The following is a 22,161-nucleotide window of genomic DNA, read 5'->3' as shown; positions in this document are numbered from 1 at the left end:
AATCACGACAGTGAGTTGGGATGGTAGGAATGCTTGTATTAAACCATGCTAAACGAAAACTCTGTCTTTACGCTTTTCCCATTATTTATTTCAATCTTTGGCGGTGTGAGTTAAAATTGTAGTGGTAGCTTGTTTCGCTTGTCGAGAATATCCACTACGATCGCCCCTACATTATTAAAAGCAGAAAGGGATTGTGTAAGCGTATTGGGACAGGAACATTTATTTTATGGAATGAGAGAGTAGATCAGACATTCTAAGTAACCGTTTATTTTATTACAACCGTCAAAAAATAAATAACCGAAGCACTGAAGCAAGAAGGTGTAGCTTAAAATCTTGACAGTGAACTATGATTTTGATTGGTACTATGACCTTCCGGAGGCTGCCCCCAACCTGCTGGTGGCTGTGCATGCACTTTCTAGTAATGTGGTTGTCTTTTCATATTTTACGAGCTGAGGGTAGGTCCAATACGACAATGTGTATTCATCCAGATTACATCCTTCACTTGTTGCCTTGGACTTGATACAGCATGTTGAAGAGAGAGTACGAGCCATTAAGAATCTGAAATATCAACATACATACACATAACGTAAAGTTTAGTAGGAAGGAAAATACAATTTATGGATGAGTGTGTGAAAAAGAATATTGGAAAGTGTCATTCAAGTGCGATTTTATACGTAAACATATACAGAAGTTTTAAATTAATTTATTTAGATAGTGTTTCACCAAATATTTAGATCCTATGTAATGCGCTTAAGGGGGGTACGATGTCAAACGTACCGACTTCGAGAAGGAGAGGCACCACAGGATTTTTTATTTTAATTTGCACTGTCTATACTTTTACAAATAAATACATAAAACTTTGTTAGCATGACAAGGAAGGATGCAGGAGTCACACTCATAGCAGTGGAAGTTCAAAAACATGACAAAATAATATTTTTTAAAAGTGAAATTTCATCATTTTTTCGTTTAGTATTGACTGCATTTGTTGCTGTAGGTACACTTTTCCTCATAAGTAAGAGAGATTCCTCGATGAATTTTGCACATCTTACAAAACGTACTTACAGGTGTATGAAACTCTAGAACTTATTTAATCTATGAAAAAATGAATGGGCTGTTACATTTTAAACTTCGTGTTTAGAGAAAACTTGAGTTTTATAGTTAATTGTCTAAATTTTTACCCAGTTTTTAACAGATTTGGGAAATTCTAGAGTGTCATACATCTGTAAGTATGGTTTGTATGCTGTGCAAATTTCATCGAAGAATCTCTCTTACTTATGAGGAAAAGTGTACCTACAGCAACAAATGCAGCCAATACTAAATGAAAAAAATGATGAAATTTCACATGTAAAAAAATTTGTTTTGTTATGTTTTTGAACTTTGTAAGTAGGCTGTTTAGGTTTTTTTATTGGTAACGCCACCTCTGTATGAAAATCACTGGCTGTTCTGTGTGCAGTCTGTGGCTGCTTTGCATTGTTGTAATACTCGCCATTGTAGTGTTGGGCAGCTGGGCTGTTAACAGCATGTAGTGTTGCGCAGTTGGAGGTGAGCCGCCAGCAGTGGTGGATGTGGGGAGAGAGATGGCGGAGTTTTGTAATTTGTGATGAACTGCTATATATATTATGATTATTAAGATCTATTAAATAATAATTTTGTAATCCACATTCTTAAAAAAAAGGAGCACTTGGAAAGGAAAGAACAATAAGAAGGGACTAGTAACAGTAACTGGACACATAATTTTCTTTTCAAGTACATGGTAATATTTTTTTTACAATAAGTTGTTGTGGTGCACCACTTTAATTACATAGACATTAAGATGTGAATATACATTTCCCTTGTCTGCATTGTTGTCTTTAATGTACTATTTTTTCTGCTTGAGCTTTGTCATGTTTAGATATAATTTATTACCTTTGCTTCTGCTGCTGGTTGCCAGGCATAGTGCTACTGAATTTTAATTTGTGTTACTCTGCTAAGCCAGATTTATTTTTCTTGTTTGCTGCGCATTGCCTCATATTAGTTGTAATGTTGAATTGCTTGGTAATTTAGATTTACTGTAGCTTGCTTTGCAAATTTCCATTTTTTTCATTGCTGTTTGTGTTAATTGTTTTGTGCTGCTGCATTGCCTCGCCCCTTAGTTTAACATCTGAGCTCAGTAGATTTAAGTTAGCTTAAGAGGGGGTAGACTATATAAGAGAATGAGTTGCGATGATTTGGAAGAAATGCATTGAGAAGCTATAAGAAACAGATTTGGCAAAAATGAGTATTGTGCACTAAGAAATAATTATTTTGCAAGAAATATAAATAGAATACAGAAACCAGGTATAGATAGGACTTTTTGGGAATAATGATGTATGAAGGGAGATAGTAAAGAAAATTTTGTTTGCAAAATACTGCAGTAAAACAAACCCTGTCCTTTCCTTTTGTATTATTATGCTATATGTTTGTGTACCCTTGTGTATTTGTCTTTTTCCTGTGTTTATGTGTTTAGCTAATAAGATTTATGTTGTAGAATTTTTCAAATACTATGTTATTTTCTTTGTGAAGATGTTTAGACATTATTTATTCTGTTTTGTTTTAATGCTCATGTGTGAAGTTGATGTTTCAAAAGTTATTCCGATCTTTTATGTATGTACTTATGTCATAATTCCTGTAACACTGATGTATATGTTATTTCGATACAAATGTTATCTGTACTGTTACGTTCTTTAATGATGTATTTTGTACCTTTGTAATTGTATTTTCATGTTGTAAATTTATAATTGTATAGACACCAGTTCTTCAAATTAAGTTACATTTCACTGCACACGTTTCTGTTGGTCATAGTATATGGACAATATGTGAGAAGTAGGGACTGATAGTGTTTGCATGTGTGTTAATAATTCAGCAAGGGACTGGATAACAGCATTGCTGGTTCTAAGGACAATTTCAAAAACTTTGTGAGTTCACAAGTGGTGGTTTATGGACTTGCTGTATTGTCCGTAAGATCTTCGATGGTGATTGTGCACCTGCACAGTTGCAACAGATGGCTGCTGGCCGTCTCTACAAGGACTGCAGTGGGTCTGCATCTTTGATGGCCCACCATTACCATTATTTCTACAAGGACTGCAGTGGGTCTGCACCTCTGGTGGCCCACCAATATCGTAATCTCTACTAGGACTATAGTGGGTCCACTCTGTGATGACCTATGTACCAATATTCTTCAAAACTTCGACTGACTCTGCGGTGGGTTAGCTCTGTTGTGGCCCATTACCTGTCTGCATGTCAAGAGTCAGTACTGTCTTTTCGTTGGAAGGACAACACTATTTCTTCAAGACTGCATGGAAAGCCACTACTTCTGTGTGCATTTTCTTTTACTACTCAGACTTTGAGAAAAAAAAAGACTGTAAGTTCACTGTGATGAATGATCAGGACTGTCTTTATGGACTGTGAGAAAGTTTAGCTTTTGACCAACATTGTATCAATAAGTGTGTGCAATTGATATCTTTGTTATTGTAATTATGAAAAATTTTATCAAATCATTATTGGCCACTGCCCAAAACAATTTGTAAAATTTTTTGTGGGGAGCATGGGGGCTATGTAAGTAGGCTGTTTAGGTTTTTTTATTGGTAACGCCACCTCTGTATGAAAATCACTGGCTGTGCTGTGTGCAGTCTGTGGCTGCTTTGCATTGTTGTAATACTCGCCATTGTAGTGTTGGGCAGCTGGGCTGTTAACAGCGCGTAGCGTTGCGCAGTTGGAGGTGAGCCGCCAGCAGTGGTGGATGTGGGGAGAGAGATGGCGGAGTTTTGTAATTTGTCATGAACTGCTATATATATTATGACTATTAAGGTAAATACATTGTTTGTTCTCTATCAAAATCTTTCATTTGCTAACTATGCCTATCAGTAGTTAGTGCCTTCCGTAGTTTGAATCTTTTATTTAGCTGGCAGTAGTGGCGCTTGCTGTATTGCAGTAGTTTGAGTAACCAAGATTTTTGTGAGGTAAGCGATTTGTGAAATGCATAGGTTAATATTAGTCAGGGCCATTCTTTTGTAGGGATTTCTGAAAGTCAGATTGCGTTGTTCTAAAAATATGGTATGTCAGTTTAAGCACAGTCATGTATAAATTGTTCAAAGGGAACGTTTCAACTTCCACTGCTATGAGTGTGAATCCTGAATCCTCCTTCGTCATGCTGACAAAGTTTTATGAATTTATTTGTAAAAGTATAGTGCAAATTAAAATGTCCTATGGTGCCTCTCCTGCTCCAAGGCCGCCCGTTTCACGTCCTACCCCCCTTAAGACTGACACAAATACCACGATTTCGCAATTATTTTCCTGAAAATTAAGGTGCGCTATTGGCAGTCAGAAACACATCTTTGATTAATTTTTTTTCTTAGTACGCCATTAGTAACACTCTTCTACACATACATACACACGAAGTGAAGTGTAGTAGGAAGGAAAAAACAGTTTAAGAACGAGTATGCGAAAAAGAATGTTCGAAGGTGTCGTGTAAGTTTCTGCGATGGCAAGGAAAATCACAGAAAAGTAATCAAGATACCACCTCGTTTCAACATACGAGATGAAGAAATTAAAACTGACCTGAAAATTACGAAGCAAATAACAGTCTCAACATTATTCAACTGCGGTGCAGCGTACTGATAAACGATTCCTGATACAAAATGACGCGTGTTCCGTGAGGCTGTTAACTCCCTTGCTGTGGCCGTTGAACGTCGAACGACGGTCGTAAACGGCTCGCCACGGAGTTCCCTGAACGTAGAAATTGACTCTACATCTAGGGGCGGAAAACTGCAAACTACAGGAATTTAATTGATATCTCAGTGCCAGTGAAGGCAGGCAGTAAACATTGATCCTACTTGCAGAGGAATCCTAATTAATTAGAAAATTGAGGAAATTTAACAGAGGATACAACTCTAATTAAAACAGAGTGAAGTGTAATAATGGGATATATTACCCTAAAATTTATAAACGTGTAACCGACAGCAGGCGTCACTGAAAAGATAAGCTACAGATGAAAAGAGACAGTAATCAATATATATAATTATAAAAAAATTAACGCACCCATGAATTTTAAAGAACAGGAAAGAGCTGAATTCATTTGGGGAGAATACTAGCATATCACAGAGACAGCTAAATATAGGGTCGACATTTTTATGATCTGCTCAAGATAATGTGCTGGCAAACATTAATCTGACTCAAGGCGGCAAGTGCTGACATTTCATTACGCCCGCGCCGAAGTGATCTTGGTGCAACAACTGGTCCGAAGAGAAGGTGGCAAACTGGGGCTGGGGCGGGTGCACTCTGAGATTTTGACATCTGTTACGAACACACGAACTCCGATCAGCTCCCGACCTCAAAAAGTGGGCCGTGTACCAACTGCAAGCAGAGGTAGTGGTAAACGACTGCCGGCTGGGACTTTGAGACCTGAGAAAGACTTTTGACCACAGAGGTTTGCCATTCTGCATTGACAACTGTCGAAACACAATCTTTTTGTAGCACTGCGTCCCGTATACAAAGAAGAAGAGAAGTTTTTTTTTTCCTGAAATTAACAGTTGCCGACATTTTGAGCGAATAATCAGATTCTCTCAAAATGAAAGCATTGGAATTTAGATTTTGGATTACTGACAGTATCTGTAGGGACAAGCTCTGGGATGTGCTGAACGCAAAAGGGATAGATGAAGAGATTACACGAAAAGTCAGAAAAATGTATGAGGGAAGTGAGAGTTGTGTGAAAGTGGGGAGGGAACGTACTGCATGGTTCAAGCTGGAAAATGGGCTGCGACAGGGAAGTGCACTTTCGCCTTTATTGTTTATTATTGTTATGGATGAAATCCTACAGCAAGTATCAGATGCAATTGGAGATCATAAAATGAAAGCAGTGCTTTTTGCCGATGACCTGATGTTATGGGGAAATTGCGTGAAGGAGGTGCAAGAGCAGTTAGATGCATGGGAGGCAACGGCAGCACAATATGGAATGCATTTCTCTGCAAAGAAAAGTGAAATAATCGTAACAACAAGGAAGAAGAATAGGCCAAATGTGGATATAACTTGTGGAGGGGAAAAACTACAAGTGGTAGAGAACTTCAAGTACCTGGGAAGCGTGATTGAAAGTAAGGGGGGAAACGCAATGGAAATAAATGAAAGGTGCAGAAAAGCAGGGCAGTTCTACAAATGCATTAGGGGGCTTATTTGGAGCAAGGAGGTGCCACAGAAATCCAAGGGAATTATATACCGAACCTACTTTGTCCCCACATTGACATACGGAAGTGAGACATGGGTAATGCACAAAAGCGACAAAAGTAGAATACAGGCTAGTGAAATGAAGTTCCAGAGGAGCAGGTTGGGTGTAACAAGACGAGACAGATTGCGAAATGTGTATGTGAGGGAAAGACTAAAGGAGGAACCAGTACAGGACAGGATAGAAAAATCAAGACTGCAGTGGTATGGACACATGAAGAGAATGGATGAGGGAAGAATTCCAAAGAGGATGTTTGATCTGCAACTGGAGGGGAAGAGGCCCAGAGGAAGACCAAGAGATAGATGGGTGAAGGGAGTGAAGGAATGTGTGATGAGAAGAGGAGAGAACTGGACGAAGGTGGAAGAGGGGAAATGGTGGAAAGACAGAACACGATGGAGAGGCTTGTGTTCCCGACAGACCCAGCCAGTGGCTGGAAACTGTCCAAGATGATGATGATGATTACTGTCCCCTTATTAGGGCTCTTTCCTCTCTGAATACTTAATCTGGAGAAAATTAGCATTTAATGTTTGGAGAATTTGAAATAAAGTGGGTTATACGGTAACAAGTTCGCCCGTGAGTAACTCATTAAAAATGAGTCGGGAATTGATTTTTGCTGATCTAAGTTTCTTTGTAAATGGCCTCTCGAAAACGAATACGCTGGCGTCCCCACGTCGACGCGCCTTGCTATGGTTGCGTTATAAGTTCGCGCACTCACGTTAATTGAAACAGGCCTCACCTGATGAAATGAAAAGCTGAGGAGCCAAATGTCCAAGTATCTTTTCGTTCAGAGAACGAAAACGTACAGCTTGGTCTGGAACTTATATGGACTAAGATGCAGGTCCTTTCCTACAATGTTCTAATGGTTGGCTAGCTCCCACATGCACAGCTAATTAGCATTTCTTTTGAGTCGAACTTATTTGGAACATATCTTTCACTTGGGATACGTTTTCTGGTGTTCACACTCGTTTCGGATAGTATTCCGGTGATCGCTTTACGTTTTGGATTACATTGGCTCAAAAAAAAAATCCTTTGGGACTATTTTTTAATGCCACATGTACACTTGCGGGCATTAAAATTTTAACACTATGAAGACGGAATGTTAGAAACTTCCAATTCGCATGGAGTGTACTAGATGATCGGATTTGCAAATGATTTACGACGACAGAAAGAACACAGGCGTAATGCCATCTAAATTATTATATAATGGAATACCACACTTGGCCTTTGTCATAGAGAAATCGCACTCTATTGTTGTTTGTTTGTGAGACGAGTGTGTTACGGCGTGTCCAAGGTGGAGAAAGGCATGAAATTTGAAATTGACGAGTTCAGGAGAACTACACTCATGCTCATAAATTAAGAATAATGCTGATACATGGTGAAACAACGCTCTGGTGGGCGGTTTGTGGGTTTAAATCACCTCGGGGTATGACCATGCGGTGCATTTAACCTGCGGTCGTCGCACGGTGGCGCTGGCAGCAGTCCACATACGCAAGGGTGTGTTGGGGCCTGTCAGTGTACGGTGCAGCGAGTAAGTTTGCAGACGTTTTCAGATGTGCTAATGGTGACTGTGTGTTGAAAATGGCTCAAAGAACACATATTGAAGACGTTATGAATATTAGGGCCACTGGAAGCTGGTCAAACAAAGCAGGTCGTAGCACGGGCCCTCCGTGTGCCACGAAGTGTGATCTCAAGATTATGGCAACGATTCCAGCAGACAGGAAACGTGTCCAGGCGCTACAGTACGGGACGTCCAAGGTGTACAACGCCACAAGAAGTCCGATATCTCACCATCAGTGCCCGCAGACGGCCACGGAGTACCGCAGGTAGCCTTGCTCGGGACCTTACCGCAGCCACTGGAACAGTTGTCTCCAGACACACAGTCTACAGACGACTGAACAGACATGGTTTATTCGCCCGGAGACCTGCAAGGTGCATTCCACTGACCCCTGGTCACAGGAGAGCCCGTAAAGCCGTAAAGCCTGGTGTCAGGAACACAGCACACGGTCATTGGAACAGTGGTCCCAGGTTATGTTCACGGACGAGTCCAGGTATAGTCTGAACAGTGACTCCCGCCGTGTTTTCATCTGGCGTGAACCAGGAACGAGATACCAGCCCCTTAATGTTGTTGAAAGGGACCTGTATGGAGGTCGTGGTTTGATGGTGTGGGGTAGGATTATGATTGATGCGCGTACACCCCTGCATGTCTTTGACAGAGCAACAGTCAGGTCAGGTGTATCGGGATGTCATTTTGCACCAGTATGTCCGCCTTTTCAGGGGTGCAGTGGGTACCACCTTCCTCCTGATGGATGATAACGCACGGCCCTACTGAGCTGCCATCGTGGAGGAGTACCTTGAAACAGAAGATATCTGGCGAATGGAGTGGCCTGCCTGTTCTCCAGACCTAAACCTCATCCAGCAAGTTTGGAATGCTCTCGGTCGACGTATCGCTGCACGTCTTCAAACCCCTACGACACTTCAGGAGCTCCGACAGGCATTGGTGCAAGAATGGGAGGCTATACCCCAGCAGCTGCTCGACCACCTGACCCAGAGTATGCCAACCTGTTGTGCGGCCCGTGTACGTGTGCATGGTGATCATACCCCACATTGATGTCTGGGTGCATGCGCAGCAAACATTGGCGTATTGTAGAACATGTGTTTCGGGACGGTTTTCTCATAAGTGTATTTAAACGGTCCCACGCTATTAGCGCCTGAAGGCTGTGGTGCGCCGAGTTACAACCATGTACATTGCAGGCGGCACTTCGTTGTCTCTTCAGACTAGTCTCGGTTCTGTATGGAGCGACACAATGGCCACACCCACGTGAGGAAGCTCCGAGGAGAGCGCACGTCGCCAGAGTAATATTAGACATCGTCATACTACAGTAAAACACTTTCGAGCAGTACTGACAGCTTCCGGAATCCAAAGATGGCATTGAGTATACACGTAACTTAAAAGTATTCCGTGTCAACTTTTTATTTGTAGTTTGTTTAGAGAACAAATAATGTGACGTCAGCATCTACTACTATCTTTTCTTTTGTTGGCACTCCTCCTGATTGCACATTTTGCAGAAGGTGGTTTCATTCTTTTTTGTATATTTTATGATAATTGTAAAATTAATGAGATGCAGTTGGTAATTACACATTATTTTAAAGATTTTCTTGTCATAAATTGTTTCTCTAAATGTTTTTACAGCAAAAGTTGTTTGAGAGTGTTAATCAAGTCGGTCGGCTTAATGCAGTAATGCCATTGGTCAGCCCTGTCATTATAGCAACTATAACTGCATATCGCAAGATCAGTGATAGAACCTGCCTTCGCTTTAAATTTTCATTATGAGGTCCGATATTATTTTGAACAGCCATTTTTCTACAAGGCCAATTTTGGCGCTGAGATTCTTAATTGTCTTCTCATGGTCACATATCACCTTATTAACGACTGACAGTTTACCATGGGTTACGCCGATTTTTCCACCCTCCTCATCAGTCATTTGTAAACTGCCCTTCCCTAATTTCTTAACTTTACCCATTGCTAACAATATTTCAAAAAATCGGTACAACAGGAAGTGTAGATTACAATAAAGGCACATCACCTTGGGTGATGGTATGGGGTGTCAGTACACAACACCATCACCCTTGGTTCGCATAGCTGTTAATTTGCAGAGTACCCGTTACATTTCTGACGTGTTAAAGTCGTTGGCTGAGCTCAGTCTTAGAAGTTATCTTTAAACAATAGTAAGACAAGAAGTGTTTCCCATGTTTTAATGACCTGCCTACGTACAGAGTTCTCTGCTGTTGCTCTGACCAGCACGTTCTCCTGAACTTTCACACACTGAACACATCTGTTCTTGGTTTGTCCCACCCCTTCACTCACGAGCCACTATGATTGGTAAATTGTGCGATACATCTATGTCGTCCAATCTCAGATCACACTCAACCTGTAAAGCTTCATTTCCTTTGCTCCTCCACTTCTGGGTGATTCACTCTTTCGGCAGGTGGTGTATACGCAATGACTTAGAAAATTTCATGGGACAGTGGGGCACCGATGGCGCAGGTAAGGAGTATGAGTACCGCATGGTCCCTGTGTCAGCTGCTATTGGATAGGAGACTTTCTGAGAAACGGTTGTGCAAGTGATATGTGTAACATGCAACATCGTCGTGAGCTGACGCCGCTCGAACGGGATATCGTGGTCGGTGACCGAGGGGTAGGAGTTTCGATATCGGCAGTGGTCCAGGAATCAGGCTTCACGCGTTCAACCGTGTCCAGGATGTATCGGAAAGGCTGAATGATGGTGTCACAGTCCACAACAGACAAACTACCGGCCTTCCAGCCGACCTCGATGACCGTCACCAGAGACATCTGAGATGGATCGTGAATAGTGACAGAAAGGCAACAGTGCAACAAATCACGCCTCAATTTGACACAGGACCTGCTAGACACATCTCCCAGTGGACAGTCCACAGGAACATGGGTGTTCCATGGGGTATGGGAACCGGCGTGACACACTGGTACCACTTTTTAACCCAACGTGATTGGGCAAAACGACTTGCACTTATCGCCAATCACCAGGGATGCGTACTGGAACACGCCGTAACGTGCTGTGGTCGGACGAATCGCTTTTCAACTGCACCATGCAGCTGGGAGGCACTGTGTGTGGTGCAAACGAAAGAGATCTAGTACAAGGCAATGGTGTCTCTGTTATGGTCAGGGATGCATTTTCCTGGCATGGAATGGACCCCCTAGTTTTTCTGGAGGGGAATTTGCACGATCCGCCGTATGTTGAGGTGCTCGGAGACCATCCATTTTTGCCCTTTCAACACCCTGACGGTTCTGCGGTGTTTCAAGATTATAACACACCACCACATTGCTTCCATGACATCTACATCTACGTCTACATTTATACTCCGCAAGCTACCCAACGGTGTGTGGCGGAGAGCACTTCACGTGCCACTGTCATTACCTCCCTTTCCTGTTCCAGTCGCGTATGGTTCGCGGGAAGAACGACTGCCGGAAAGCCTCCGTGCGCGCTCGAATCTCTCTAATTTTACATTCGTGATCTCCTCGGGAGGTATAAGTAGGGGGAAACAATATATTCGATACCTCATCCAGAAACGCACCCTCTCAAAACCTGGACAGCAAGCTACACCGCGATGCAGACCGCCTCTCTCGCAGAGTCTGCCCCTTGAGTTTGCTAAACATCTCTGTAACGCTATCACGGTTACCAAATAACCCTGTAACGAAACAGGCCGCTCTTCTTTGGATCTTCTCTATCTCCTCAGTCAACCCGACCTGGTATGGATCCCACACTGATGAGCAATACTCAAGTATAGGTCGAACCAGTGCTTTGTAAGCCACCTCCTTTGTTGATGGACTACATTTTCTGAGGACTCTCCCAATGAATCTCAACCTGGCACCCGCCTTACCAACAATTAATTTTATGTGATCATTCCACTTCAAATCGTTCCGTACACATAGTCCCAGATATTTTACAGAAGTAACTGCTACCAGTGTTTGTTCCGCTATCATATAATCATACAATAAATGATCCTTCTTTCTATGTACTCGCAATACATTACATTTGTCTATGTTAAGGGTCAGTTGCCACTGCCTGCACCAAGTGCCTATCTGCTGGAGGTCTTCCTGCATTTCGCTGCAATTTTCTAATGCTGCAACTTCTCTGTATACTACAGCATCATCCGCGAAAAGCCGCATGGAACTTCCGACACTATCTACTAGGTCATTTATAAATATTGTGAAAAGCAGTGGTCCCATAACACTCCCCTGTGGCACGCCAGAGGTTACTTTAACGTCTGTAGACGTCTCTCCATTGAGAACAATATGCTGTGTTCTGTTTGCTAAGAACTCTTCAATCCAGCCACACAGCTAGTCTGATATTCTGTAGGCTCTTACTTTGTTTATCAGGCGACGGTGCGGAACTGTATCTAACGCCTTCCGCAAGCCAAGGAAAATGGCATCTACCGGGAGCCTGTATCTAATATTTTCTGGGTCTCATGAACAAATAAAGCGAGTTGGGTCAAGAATGGTTCCAGGAACGTTCAGGGGAGTTCCAAAGACTGAGATGTCCATCCCAGAGCCCAGATTTGAACATTGAAGATATTTGTGCTCCATGCTACATGTCTTGCAACCATGAACAGACCAGAATTGGCTGCCGTTCTTCAAACAATTTGGTCAGCTGCTTCGAAAAGTGTACCAGGGACTTGTAGACTCACTTCCACTGCGTCTCATTGCAGTATACAGTGACAGAGGGGCCCCCACGCTATATTAGATGCCTATCCCCATGACATTTGCTAAGTCAGTGTACACTCTAGTGCTTGGGTGGGCGAAAGCGCTATTGTAGGTGCGGACTCCCGTGAGTGCCCACACCACCTGCCCGTGGGCGCTGTCAGCCAGCAGTTCCCCCTCCACCCCTCCGCTGACATCGATCGTTTGTTATCGACACTCGCGACGGTGATGCAAGACAGGCCTGCATACTTCGTGTTGTTAGTGTTGGTGGTGTCGAAGTCTCTTTGGCGATCGTGGTAGGACAATATTAGTGAGAGGAAAATGGCTAAGTAGACGTTAACGTCCTCAAAACTAAAATCGGTTGAACACCTACGCTCCAGGTCACAGTGGGAAGAATATTAATTTTTCATTGAAATGCAATCCGGCCCGCTGTCAGTGTCTGTTTTGTAATGCTAGTTTGTAGGGATGGGAGAAGTACCATGTGAAGCGACCGTTTCAACTCCTTCCTGAGAAATTAGTGATCACTTTTGATCATGGAAAAAGGAAGGCTAAACTTCTCGAGTTAAACAGGAAAGAGGGAAAGAAGAAAGTTCATGTAGATATATGTCACTTCTTGAAAACGTTACTATTATTTATAAAGCGTTATGTGGTTTTGACCTCGATTTTATCTTCACTTGTAATGGGACACCCTTTTGTAACATAATCTTTTTTTTTATAGAAATGACCGATACCATTTATACTATCGATCTCTGATCATTCGCGGAGCGTGACACAGAGTGTTGGAGGAAGTCCAATTACTGGCTCTTGGATGACTGGCACAGATATGAAGAGGTCACGATGTGGCTGGTGCACAATATGGGGATTCTCCATGTGGCGGTCAGACGTATTGGACCAGAACCTCGACGACGAATATGCCTGCCACCACGCTCCCATGCAGCTCATCATTGTGCGACTGTCTCTTCCTGATGTCCTATAACTCAGGTTATTGCACGATTCGACCAGCAGGCCAAACGGTGACCCACAACGAGATCCATTGCAAAATCTCATGCTCATAATGCTGTCTCTGACGAGTACATCTCCTCCACAGAGATCACTCAGTATCTGATGTGTTCACACTCATTACATATCCTACTAGGTATGGTAACAACACTAAATACGAAAAGCCCCAATGAACTCTGTCGCCATTCTACCTGCTACAGAGAATCACAACTCTAATAGTTTACTAACTGGCGATGGTGTGTGCGTTTTCTAAGTTACATTGATATCAATGAATCTCATTTTTCGTCAAGAAATGTAATTAATTTCAGCACTGTAAACAATGAGCAAGATAAGCTTTCCTCAAAGGCTGACCACCACAGTGTTTTCATAGGCATGATGTTACTGAATGTTGTCGAAAGGTAGTTCTCACAGCAGCAGCAGAACATTAGAGTACTGCGAGCTGACACAGCTTCTCATTAGAAGTGACTTATTTTAAATATCGTTAGTGTTCTTTAGCTCCAGCTCCTATATTTCGAGTGTGTTTGTATATTTATCAGGCACAGTTCTACGCCTTATTGACTGTTTACTGCACAGAACCGATGTTTAAATAGCACCAACCATTTGTTTTGTGTTTCAAGAGCCACTTGATAGCAGTTAGATCTTTCAGCCAAATGCTAACTTTCATAGCAGCAGCAGCCCATTAGAGTACTGGGAATTGACTTACTTAAAATTTCGTCACGTCTCCTCTGCTTCAACTCCTGTATGTCGTACATGTCTGTGTATTTATCATGCTGTCTTTAATATGGATATGAACTGTGACTGCTGTGTTCAGATGCGAGTTGAGCTGGTAACTTATTGCTCACAAGTCCAGGTGGTATTGACTTTGGTCACACATCTTGAGGCTGTTGCCAGTAGGCATCACTGTGGGAGGGGGGGGGGGGGGGTTTGGGCAGACAGGATAATCCGAGGGACATCCAGCATGACCCACATGTCTCCCAACTGGTTCACTACAGTGTTTGCCCTGGGTACTACCCGCACTGAAGTTGAACCCTGACCAGTAGTCAAGTTGGAGGTCATTCCAAGTTGTGGCTGGTAGTGAAAGACTTTCTGGCGGCCAATAGGAGGCCCACCCTGGTTCGTCTGACGAACAGGTTTGATATCTGTGATTGACGAAGCCCCTGAGCAGATGAAGTCGTTCGCATAGTTCCAGGGAACACCACTCAGCTGGCAAGGTCTGGGCATTCACAGAGAGTGGGATTCCTGGTAGGATTGTGTAGTTGCCAAAATTTCGATGTTGTCATACAACATACTGTGACCATTATCAATACAGTGATTTGCTGCTCCGAAAACCTGGAGTTAACAAAATTGCATGTGAATATGGCCTTTCTTACATCGGACAAACAACTCGTACTGTTCAAGAAAGATGTACAGAACAGCGGAGGTACACACGACTTTTACAACCTAACAAGACGGCAGTGGCAGAGCACTGTATTGATAATGGTCACAGTATGTTGTATGACAATGTCGAAATTTTGGCAACTACACAATTCTTTTGGGACTCGATAGTGAAGGAGGCAATTGAAATTCACTTGACGACGAATTTAATTAATAGAGATAGTGGCTTCAATCTTGATAAATCATGGAACCCGGCACTTGCTGTAATAAACTCACAAAGACATCGTCACAGTGTAGCTCACAATGATATATCGATATACCAACACAGATCGACTGTGGAGTCATAGATCCAACTTGCGCATTATGCACGTCTCTGCCGCCGACCAACGTCTCTGGCGCATTTGCATCTGTGGCGGCACGCGCAGTCGCGCGATACACGAGTATAAAGGGACGAAGCGAGCACTGGAGCGGCAGTCTTGCGGCTCACTCTAAAGATGGCTCGGCAGTATACACCCGAAACTTAATGGAACAGTCTTTGCGCCGCCAAAACCTGATGATTCACATCAAGTACCTCTGTATGGAGGAGATGCTTATGTGTGTTCAACGACTGGATAAGCTTCGACACTTGAAAGCAAGATTACTGAGCTCTAAGTTTTTTACTAAGGTGCCGTGACGAGGGCATAATTCCGAAGTTTGCCAGATTAGTACATTTTATAAAAACGACGTCTATGAATAAGATTTTACCAAAAGCTGGTTCTGCTATTGTTAAGGAGAGGATCCACTTTACTCGCCGAAAATTAGACCTGGTTTCTGAAGAACTTTATCGCCTGCACCTGAGGATGTCTGTGGAGATACTCTATGATTCTTGGAATTGGATTGATGGTACAACTTGGGCCAAATCAGACTGGATTTGTGAGGTGGCCACATCCCAACAGACTGCAAAATTTAGTCGACTGAAGACGACATCGCAGCGAGAAACTGTAATTCGACGCCCTGATATTAATATGACAGGTAGAGATTTGGACGTTGCTACGATGATGGTTTTGAGTAAGGGACTGAATTTTGCACCCACGCCACAGGTTCTGCCATTGCCTTCGTTTATCAGCGCCATGGAAGAAGCTATTCGACCACTTCCCTCGGATTCAGCAGAGGAAATAAGACGTGAAACATGCCGTGCAATTATGAAGGCTCGCCCACAAAGGAGCAATATATCTGTGGCAGAGAGGGCTGCTCTACGCAAGCTTCGCCTGGATACTCAGACGGTGGTACTCCTAGCAGATAAAGGTAATGCTACTGTTTTACTGTCTCGGGACGAATACCGTGATAAAATGTACAATTTATTGAGTGACAGCATGCACCGGAAGATCAGCAGGGATCCCACTAATCGAGTGGCGAAGAAAACTGTTTCGCTTCTGAATGATTCTCCCTTCCATCAGAAGTTGTTCGGAGATTGAAACCAAGTGGTCCGGTGCCTCCTACACTTTATGGACTACCAAAGGTCCACAAGAAAGATGTTCCTCTACGCCCCATAGTGAGTAACATAGACTCTCTGACCTATGACGTTGCCAAACATTTGGCATCAATGTTGAGGCCTCTTGTGGGAAAATGTACTCACCAATAAGAAACTCTGCTGACTTCATTAGTAAACTGAAATCATTGAAAATGAACCCGTCTGATATATTAGATAGTTTTGATGTGGTGTCTTTATTTACAAAGATTACCCTTCCAGAATCTCTACAACTTATTGAAAGAAGTTTTGACAAAGAGATTTCAGCTTTATTTAAACATCTTCTGACCTCCACATATTTCTTATTTAACAACGAATTTTTTGAAGAGACGGACGGAGTCGCCATGGGTAGTCCCTTAGCCCCTCTGGTGGCCAATTTATTTACGGAGGACTTCGAGGAGAAGGTGCTTGAATCTGCTGACTTGAAACCCACGGTATTCTGGAGGAATGTTGATGACACCTTTGTAGTTTGGCCCCATGGTGAAGACAACTTGCAAGACTTCTTAAGACATCTGAACTCCCTCCACGATCAAATAAAGTTCACAATGGAAACTGAAAAGGAGGGATGCCTTCCATTCTTGGATGTTTTGGTTTGGCACAGAGAGGATGGCACTTTGGGACATGAAGAGTATAGGAAGCCGACGCACACCGATTTGTATTTACGTTCAAATAGCTGCCACCATCCAGCCCAGACAATGAGTGTTCTCCAAACTTTGACCCACAGAGCGCATATTATTTCTGACGAAAGCAGTCTGCAAGATGAACTTTCCCACTTACAAAGAGTGTTTGAAGACAATGGGTACTCTCCACAACAAATACAGAGGGCACTGAAAATGAAACCGAAAGAGGCCACAAAGAAAGCAGATGAAGATGAAGAAACCTTTAAATCGATGGCCTTCCTGCCATATGTGGGTAGCCTCTCATCATAAATAGGACGGATTCTCGGCAGACACAAAGTAAAAGTGATTTTTCGTCCTCCACCCAATACAGCTGCACTCGTGGGCTCCGTCAAAGATGACTTGCTGCTCCAAAAACCTGGAGTTTACAAAATTGCATGTGAATATGGCCTTTCTTACATCGGACAAACAACTCGTACTGTTCAAGAAAGATGTACAGAACAGCGGAGGTACACACGACTTTTACAACCTAACAAGACGGCAGTGGCAGAGCACTGTACTGATAATGGTCACAGTATGTTGTATGACTATGTCGAAATTTTGGCAACTACACAATCCTTTTGGGACTCGATAGTGAAGGAGGCAATTGAAATTCACTTGATGACGAATTTAATTAATAGAGATAGTGGCTTCAATCTTGATAAATCATGGAATCCGGCACTTGCTGTAATAAACTCACAAAGACATCATCACAGTGTAGCTCACAATGATATATCAATATGCCAACACAGATCGACTACAGAGTCATAGATACAACTTGCGCATTATGCACGTCCCTGCGGCCAATCAACGTCTCTGGCACATTTGCATCTGTGGCCGCATGTGTCAGTCGCCCGATACACGAGTACAAAGGGACGAAGCGGGCACTGGTGAGACACCTCCTGTAAACTCGATCCTCCTCACCCGCTTGTCTACCCCATCCTCTCCCACCCCCACCCGCTGTCGCGCCTGTATTCCCACATCCCACCTGCTCTCCATCTTTCCACCCTCCTTACTCTCTGCCAAGGTGGCTTCTGCCAGCTCCCCCTCCCTGATGATGCCCTCCTCCCATCCATCTACCCCTCCTACCAACTTTGATCCTCGCTCCCCCTTCCTGTGTTTGTTCCTTTGGGCACCCTCCCTCCCTTCTCTCCCCCTTCCCTCCCTCCTCCATGTCTCCCCACTGCTCCCCCGGGCTTCCCCTCCCCTGTCCCTCTACTCCTCCTCCCATCTCGTTGGCATCTTTGTTCTCCCCTTCCTCCCCCCCCCTCACCCTTCTTCCCCTCTGGCAGGTCCTTGGACTCGCACACGCTACGTGGACATTCGCGTGCCGGAGATCATCGCCATCAGTGTCTCGTGTGTGCTGTCGTGTTTAGTGTTCAGTGTTCGCTGTCACACTCCATCATTCACCTGTGCCATCGACATCTGCAGTATTTGTGCGTCGTGTCAACAGTTTGTAGTGTGGTTTATCATCGAGTGTGATCGGCTCCGTGTTTGTATTTATGTGTCTACTGTTTTATAACCCGCCGTTATGTGTATTCTTTCTGTTTTTCTCATTGTTTATTCTATGGCTGAAGAGCAGCGTAGAATGCTGCTGACAGCCTGCCTGTTGTACAGGTTTTAAAATAACAGTAAAGAAAAAAAAACTGGAGCAACAGTCTTGCGACTCACGCTGAAGATGGCTCGAAGGTATACAGCCGAAATATTAGGAGAAGGAGATTTCTTGCGGCTGCACACTCGAAACTTAAAGGCACAGTCTTTGCGCCGCCAAAACCTGAAGATTCACATAAAGACTGCCAGTCTAGCTCGTGACATGAAGGTGGAGCTCACTATCTGTAGCATTGTCGACAGAACCGACTGTGTTTCTTTGGTACAGAGCTGAGTGGAGGGTATGAATCAGAGGCTCAGATGGTTCTGTGACCGTGTAGGTTAAGGATTCCTCGACTTGCCCCCTAGGGTGGTAAGCTTCCATGTTCCTCTATATAGGTCAGGAGTCTACTACATACAGAGAGGCGTTTCACAGTTAGCGGCGGCTGTGTGGTGGGGACTGGGCGGTTTTTTAAGGTTAGAGAGTCTTGAGAAAGTGCAGAAAGGGCTTCCGTTTCAAAGGGTGCAGGGTGAGTACAGGAAGAGGGTAGACATAACAACAGTCAATATCGTGGCTGTAAACGGTCGTAGCTGTGTTGGGAAAGAGCCAGCGCTCCAGATTCTAATACAAAGCACTGAATCTCAAATCGTTACAGGTGCAGAAAGCTGGTTAAAGCCGGAAAAAGTTCGGAAATAAGTTTGTACAAAGCATCTAACCATGTTCAGAAATGATAGATTAAATATAGTAGGTGGTGGAATGTTTATTGTTATCATATGTAGTTTACCTAGTAGTGAAATCGAAGTGGAGAGTTTCTGTGAATTAGTATTGGCAGAGGTTATACTAGACAGCCGGAATAAATTAATAACTGGTTTCTTTTACCGAGACCCGATTCAGATGATTCAGTTCCTGAACAGTTCAAAGAAAATTTGAGTCTCATTCCAAATAGGTACCCACCTATAAATTATAGTTGATGGTGACTTCAATCTACCCACGGCTTTCTAGAGAAATGCATGTTTAAAGTCCATGGTAGGCATAAAGCGTCTTCCGAAATCACACTGAAGGCCTTTTCAGAAAATTATTTTGAACAGTTAATTCAAGAGCTCTCCCGACGTGCAAATGGTTTCGAAAACATACTTGATCTCTTAGCAACAAATACGGAAAATGATGACAGAGACAGGGTTTAAGGAACACCAAGTTACTGTAACTAGACTGAACATCGTAATATCCAAAGCCTCCAAAAATTAATGCATCATACACCTATTTAAGAAACAGGTAAACATTCGCATGACAACAGTCTCGACTCCTTCCGATCTATGTAAGGGTAGACCAGATGTGGTTTAAATTCAGAGAAACAGCATTGACAGCAATTTCGAAATATATACCAAATAAATTACAGCTGGTACTGATCCACAATGGTACATAAAACAAGTCAGAAGACTGTTGCAGAAGCAACGAAAAAAGCATACCAAATTGAAACATCGCAAAATTACCAAGATTTACGAAATTTTAAGAAGCTGAAATTTAGCACGAACCTCAATGCAAGGTGCATCTAACAGTTTTCACAACGAAACTCTCTTTCGAAATCTTGCAGAAAACGCAAAGAAATTCTGGTAGTGTGGAAAGTACACCACGGCAAGATGCAAACAATACCTTTACTGCCCGATAACAATGATGATGTTATTGAAGACAGTGTCACTAAAGGGAACTGTTAGTAAACACAATTTTCAGAAATTCCTTCACAAAAGAAGGCGAAGTAAATATTTCAGAATTCGAATCAAGAAGAACTGCCATCATGAGTAGCTTAGAAGTAGGTATCCTCGGTGTAGCGCTGCAAATTAAAACATTTAATAAAGGCAAGAAGTGCAGTCCACGATGTATACCAGTCAGATTCCTTTCAGAGTATGCTGATGCAATAGCTCCATACTTAGCAATCCTATGCAACTGCTCATTCGTAGAAAGATCTGTACCCAAAGAATGGAAAGTTGTACTATTCACACCAATACCCAAGAAAGAAAATAGGAGTAAACCGCTGAATTACAGACCCATTTCACTAACGTCGATTTTCTGTAGGGTTTGGAACATATACTGTATGAATGAACATTATGAATTACTTTGAAGAAAACGATATGTTGACATAGAGCCAATAAGGATTCAGAAAATATCGTTCTTGTGAAATACGGCTAGTTTTTTGTCATCATGAAGTAATGAGTGCTGTTGACAGGGGACGTCAAGCTTATTCCATATTTTTAAATTTCCGGATGGATTTCAACACCATTCTTCACAAGCGACTTCTAATCAAATTGTGTGCCTATTTAGTATCGTCTTAGCTGTGTGACTGGATTCGTGATTTCACAGATCGTAATAATCGACAGAAAGACAACGAATAAAATAGAAGTAATATCTGGCGTTTCTCAAGGAACTGTTATTGGCCCTCTGCTGTTCTCAAGCTACATAAACTATTTAGGAGACAATCTGAGTAGCCATCTTAGATTTTTTTCGGAAATGATGCTGTCATTTAACGACTGATAAAGTCATCAGTGATCAAAGCGAATTACAAAATGTTATGCAGATGATATCTATGTGGTGCAAAAAGTGCCAGTTGAGTGTAAATAAAGAAAAGTGGCAAGTCATTCATATGAGTACTAAAAGGAATCCGCTAAATTTCGGTTACACGATAAATCACACAAATTTAATATTCAATTAAATACTTAGGCATTACAATTACACATAACTAAAGACTACAATTTATTAGCAGAACACTGAGAAAATGCAACAGGTCTAATAAAGAGACTGCCCCTACTACGTTTGTAAGTCCTCTTCTGGAGTATTGCTGTGTGGCGGGGGATCCACATCCGATAGGACTGACAGAGGACATCGAAAAATTCAAACTAGAGCAGCTCGTTTTGTATTATGGCGAAATAGGGGAGAGAGTGCCACGGATAAGATACACAAACTGGGATGGGAGTCATTAAAACAAAGGCGTTTTTCGCTTCAGCAGGACCTGCTCATGAAACCTCAATCACCAACTTTCTTCTCCAAGAGTAAAAATATTTTGTTGGCGCCTACCTACGTAGAAGAAATGGTCGTCATAATAAAATAAGATAAATCAGAGCTTGCACAGAAAGATTTAAATGTTCGTTTCTCCCGCGTGCTGTTAGAGAGTGGAGCGGTAGAAAATTAGCTGGAAGGTGGTTCGATGAACACTCTGACAGGCCCTTAAATGTGAATTGCAGAGTAATCACGTAGAAGTAGATGTGGTATGTTCCTCTGAACTGAATTAACTAGGCATCTATGGAGGGACCTACAGTTCAACAAGGACTCCGAACTACGGTACAAGTCGGCGTATTTCATGTATACAAGTCATTGGCTGAAACGAAAGAAGCTATGAGTGAGTGAACAATATCCTAGGATCATTTTGAGATTGAACCACAGATCTTTAGTCTCTGATTACGATTTTTGATAACATTAAGCCATTTCGTACAACCTTGGAAGACGTTACGATAGTATCAAAAATTGTATGGAGAAGAAATACACAGAAACGGATCTTATCTGAGCCACCTTTGATTTGCA

At 42.7% G+C, this 22,161-nt stretch overlaps 1 protein-coding gene across 1 annotated transcript in view; it reads right to left on the bottom strand.

Moving 5' to 3' along the window:
• Window positions 1–426: 426 nt before the first annotated feature.
• LOC126475110 (odorant receptor 45b-like) overlaps window positions 427–22,161 on the bottom strand; it is a 76,713-nt gene continuing 54,978 nt past the window's right edge. The window contains exon 5 of the mRNA XM_050102694.1: window positions 427–558. Coding sequence (XP_049958651.1) covers window positions 499–558 — 60 coding nt within the window. The 3' untranslated portion in view covers window positions 427–498. The remainder of the gene's footprint in view (window positions 559–22,161) is intronic.

This window comes from Schistocerca serialis, chromosome 4 (genome assembly GCF_023864345.2).
Source record: "Schistocerca serialis cubense isolate TAMUIC-IGC-003099 chromosome 4, iqSchSeri2.2, whole genome shotgun sequence".
Taxonomy (NCBI): domain Eukaryota; kingdom Metazoa; phylum Arthropoda; class Insecta; order Orthoptera; family Acrididae; genus Schistocerca; species Schistocerca serialis.
This window is presented reverse-complemented; position numbering and strand designations above follow the sequence as displayed.